The 4204-nt window shown below is 33.1% G+C and overlaps 1 protein-coding gene across 1 annotated transcript; it reads right to left on the minus strand.

Annotated features, from left to right (window-relative positions):
* Nucleotides 1-811: 811 nt before the first annotated feature.
* LOC104101028 (calmodulin-binding protein 25-like) lies at nt 812-1780 on the minus strand. The gene has a single exon (XM_009608432.4). The coding sequence runs from the start codon at nt 1625-1627 to the stop codon at nt 971-973; it is 657 nt and encodes a 218-aa protein (XP_009606727.1). The 5' UTR covers nt 1628-1780; the 3' UTR covers nt 812-970.
* Between the last annotated feature and the right edge of the window lie 2424 nt (nt 1781-4204).

Here is a 4204-nt window from a genome sequence, read left to right on the forward strand (position 1 = left end):
TATAGACATTCAAGGGAGAGTGTTATAAAATATTATATTATGTAGTGGATGTCTATAACTTCTAAAGAAGTTACTCCTACTACTCATCTCCATTAACCTCCCACTATTTCTTATCGTTATGATTGTAACTCTCACACCTCGATAACCTCCTCCATAATTTTCCACATGATCTCAATAGTTATACTATATTCATGATATCCCTTTGTATTATCTCAATATCATCCTATAAATAGAGAGTTTGTGTATCGCATTGTATACACTTAAAAAATACTTAGATGAAATAAGAATTTTTTTTCTTATTCTCTTATTCTATTACTTTACTTATCTTATTGTTTCATATTATTACTTTGAGCTTGATTTCTTAAAGTAAAATATTTATAGACATTCAATAAAATTTTAAATAAGTATACAAAGTATAGACAAAAATTAATTATTGAATTCATATAAACTTGTATCTCATACAGTCATACTATAGATCCGCCCGATATTTATACTCGACCAATACTCTGTAAATAGTTACCCTTACATACTCGACCAATACTCAGTAAATAGTTACCCTTACATGCGCCCGATATTTACATTAGACCAGCTAAATTAACTTTATCTGTTAAAAAATTAAAGTTAAGCTGTGCTTACTTAACTAAGTGATAAATACGTAGTGCGTGCCAAAAAAAAGAATTTCCTTAGGTAAATGATTTACTTTTACGAAATGTTTTTTAGCCGTACACTGTATTTGTGACTCATTTTGTAAACACCGATAAGTTTTTACCAGGTTCCTCTTTCTTTAAGAAAATCAACAAACAAAACATCATAATCAAATATTAATTCATTAAACAGTGTATCCCAAGTTAACACTTAACAACCCCAGCTAAAACTATGAACAGATGAGATTTTCCGGTTTTACCCCTCGCCTAACTACAAAGGTAAAATTACAAGAAAGGGCCTAGTAATCTAGAACAATACTACTGCATTACATTCCTGATTCAAGGGTAGGAAAGCCAGAAAAAGAGTTAAATCCAAACACACCCGAACTACCGTCAACAATCACCGCAGACGGTGAATGTGCGGCGGAGAGAGTCCCCGCCGGTGGTTGAGCCATAAACGATGAAGTGGGGTCCAGTAAAAAAGCTGATGTATCAAGAGTAGGCAAGCAGCTAACTTGCTGAACCCGGTCAACCGGTCGTCTCGGCTCCGGCTTCAAAATAGAAGCAACCGTCACGTGTCCGTTTCCTCCCATTCTCACTCCGGTCACCTGCTGTACCATCTGCCGGAAACTATCAACGTCAGCCGTTATGTACGTCGTCGACGCGCGCTTGGACGCGCGTGTCTTCCGTTTAACAATCTTCTTGCTCACCCCACAGGCGTTGTTGCTCCGCCGCTTCGACACGGCGGTTTCGTTCTCCGTCGACCCGCCGGAAACCGTCGGCCCTGAGGCAGCACTCGGGGTCTGAAACGACGTCGTTAACGTTGGCATAATCATCTCAGTTTCTGGGTTTGAAAAGGATTTTTGAAGCACTTTCGTTAAAGTTTCAGTTTCTTTAACGAACATGTCCTGAAACCATGCATCGTTAAATGTAGAACGAAAACCCCATGGCTCCATCGTCATCAAATTATCAGAAGACGCCATTTTTTTCTCCAAATCTTTGCTAAACAAGTGTTGAAATTAATGAAATGGACTTTTTTTAAAGCTCAAAATGGTCTATAACATTAGGTGTGAAAAGAGTGGAGATTATTTGGGATGAAGGGAAGGGAAAGAGATGTTAGAGAGGAGATATGTGAGGAGGAGAAAGGGGAATATATAGAAAGGAAGAAACCGCGTTTTCTGGTGACACGCGTCAGCAGATATGTACGGAACAGTAATGACTCAATCAAGACTATAAATTGTTAAAACAATGGTTTAACATAGAGTTTTGTTTTGACTGTAGAGTGAAGGAAAAGAAGCAAATGTTTTATTCTTTTTCCTCTTCTGTATTTTTTTTATTTCTTATGTAAATAACATCTGGTATTAAGAATGTACAAGCCTTATTAATTTGTCAAATTATCTTGCTTTACAATTTGAATTAATTCAATATAGCCGACGAATATATAATATATACATAATATATGTATAATATATATATAATTTATGTATACCGATTAGAAAAAATAAACTTTAAATTTGACCGGCTATTTGTATAACAATCCCTTCTTTTAATAATTTTCTATTTTCACTAATAAAAATATACAAGTTAAACTACAGTATATTTTCAACTTTGCATTGTATAAAATAGCATCATAATAAACTTATTAAAGAACCGATCTTCTGCTCGCTAAAGTAGCATTTTTTGTTGTTGCGTTTTTTCATACAAAATAAACAGGAGGAAGGATCAGCGTTTTAAAAGGCGGGGGTGTGAGGCGGAGTATTTTACTTAACGTGGGGTGAGGTGTAAGTCCCGAGACATAGGACGTAAGCCCCATATATCTTTAATTTTTTGCTTTATAAATTAATAAATAACATAATATAAAGTACATTAAAAGTTTTAAAAAATTAAAAAGATTAGAATAACTCATAAAAAATAAAATATCTAGCATTTTTTTATAATTATAAAACATACAAATGTTCGAGTTATTATGAGTTAAAAATAAATTATAACATCTTATCTTTCAATAAATTAAAAAATCACAATAAAAAATATTATCAAACTACACAGTTTATCTCCCTAAAAGTTAATAATTAGGAAACTTCATTAGTACATTAATTTAAATTATTACTTCTTATGAGTAAATATAAAATTGCTTATAAATAGCAAAATAATAAAAGTTTGATAAGTTTCAGAAACATAGAACTAAGATATGACGAGCTACAATAAATGAAGATATAAATTTGGGCTATTTATTTTCAGAAGAAATATTTATTTGATATTCACCCTATTTATACGTAAATATATAAATATGTAATACTATGACTCCTTATTTTGAATTACTCTCAATCTTCATATTTAGACGGATGAATAGGACTTTAGTCGTTTATTTGTTAAGGAATTTTGAGTGTCGATAAAGCTAATTAGGGAATTCGACGCATGATTTTATGTTAGGAACTGTTAGGCGAGCCCCGAGCGCTGAACGTTGGGGGTGATGTTTCGGACGCTTAGTCGGGCGCTTGAGGCGGCCCCACACGTGAACCTCAAGGCGTTTTAATAGTGCCTCGTCCCGGGACGAGCTCCTAGACGAGTCCCCAAAAAAACCTTTTAAAATAGTGGGAATGATCACTAGCACAACTGGTGTTTAAATAAATTGATAAATACACAAAGTATGTTGTTGACATATACTTATGTTATTTAAGAGTTTAGAAAGAAAAAAAAAGATAAATTAACTTGTGACTTTAAACATGTGTGGGTATTTGTGTGATTATAAAAAAATTAAAATTTATAATTTTAAATATATCAAAATATTTAATTGTTTGTAAAAGCATCTCACTAGCACAATATAAAAAGTTAAAATTAAGTCGTTTTCATATAAAATTCATCGTATTTCAAAAAGTAACATCCACATAAACTGAAATAGAAGAGTAATTAATCTAATATTCGTGTAAAGCGCATGTATAAATAAATTTATTCAGTAGAGCCAAAATAATGGGTAGTATGATTTAGGGGGAGGCAGCAGTTTGCGGTTAATAGTTTTTGACGGTGGGAACCGCGTCCTACGCGTTAACACGAGTCCCAACCCGGCCTTGTTTCAAATCTTTGCAACTGTAGTTCGCACTTTTTGACATAAAAAGGCCTATGTAGATGTATGCCGCTTTTGCCGTTTAAGTTTGCCCTCTATTTTTTTAAAAATTGGGGAACAATAATTCATAGCTTAATAATTTGAGTTGTAGTCTAAGTAATGAAGCAATTTTGCTAAGGGGTGTTTTGGTTTAGAAGTAAGTTATGCTAGAATTGTTACGTAGAATTAATTATACAAATAATAAAATACAAATTATTGTTAGTATTCCTGTGTTCAAAATTAGAAAATCAGAGGGAAAAATAAAGTTAGTTCAATAAATAAATCGTAAAATAATTTCGAGCCCACAAGTTGCTTATGTGTCATTAAAGAATTTAATCCCCTCACTGTTATCCAAGGTTATGGATTACTTCCTCCCAGGATAGAACGAAACAAACTATTCTGTAATACTGGCAATCAAAATTACAGAACTTTGGCGAACTCAACAAACAGAGCAAATCTG

The sequence above is a fragment of the Nicotiana tomentosiformis genome, chromosome 2 (genome assembly GCF_000390325.3).
Source record: "Nicotiana tomentosiformis chromosome 2, ASM39032v3, whole genome shotgun sequence".
In the NCBI taxonomy this organism is placed as follows: Eukaryota; Viridiplantae; Streptophyta; class Magnoliopsida; order Solanales; family Solanaceae; genus Nicotiana; species Nicotiana tomentosiformis.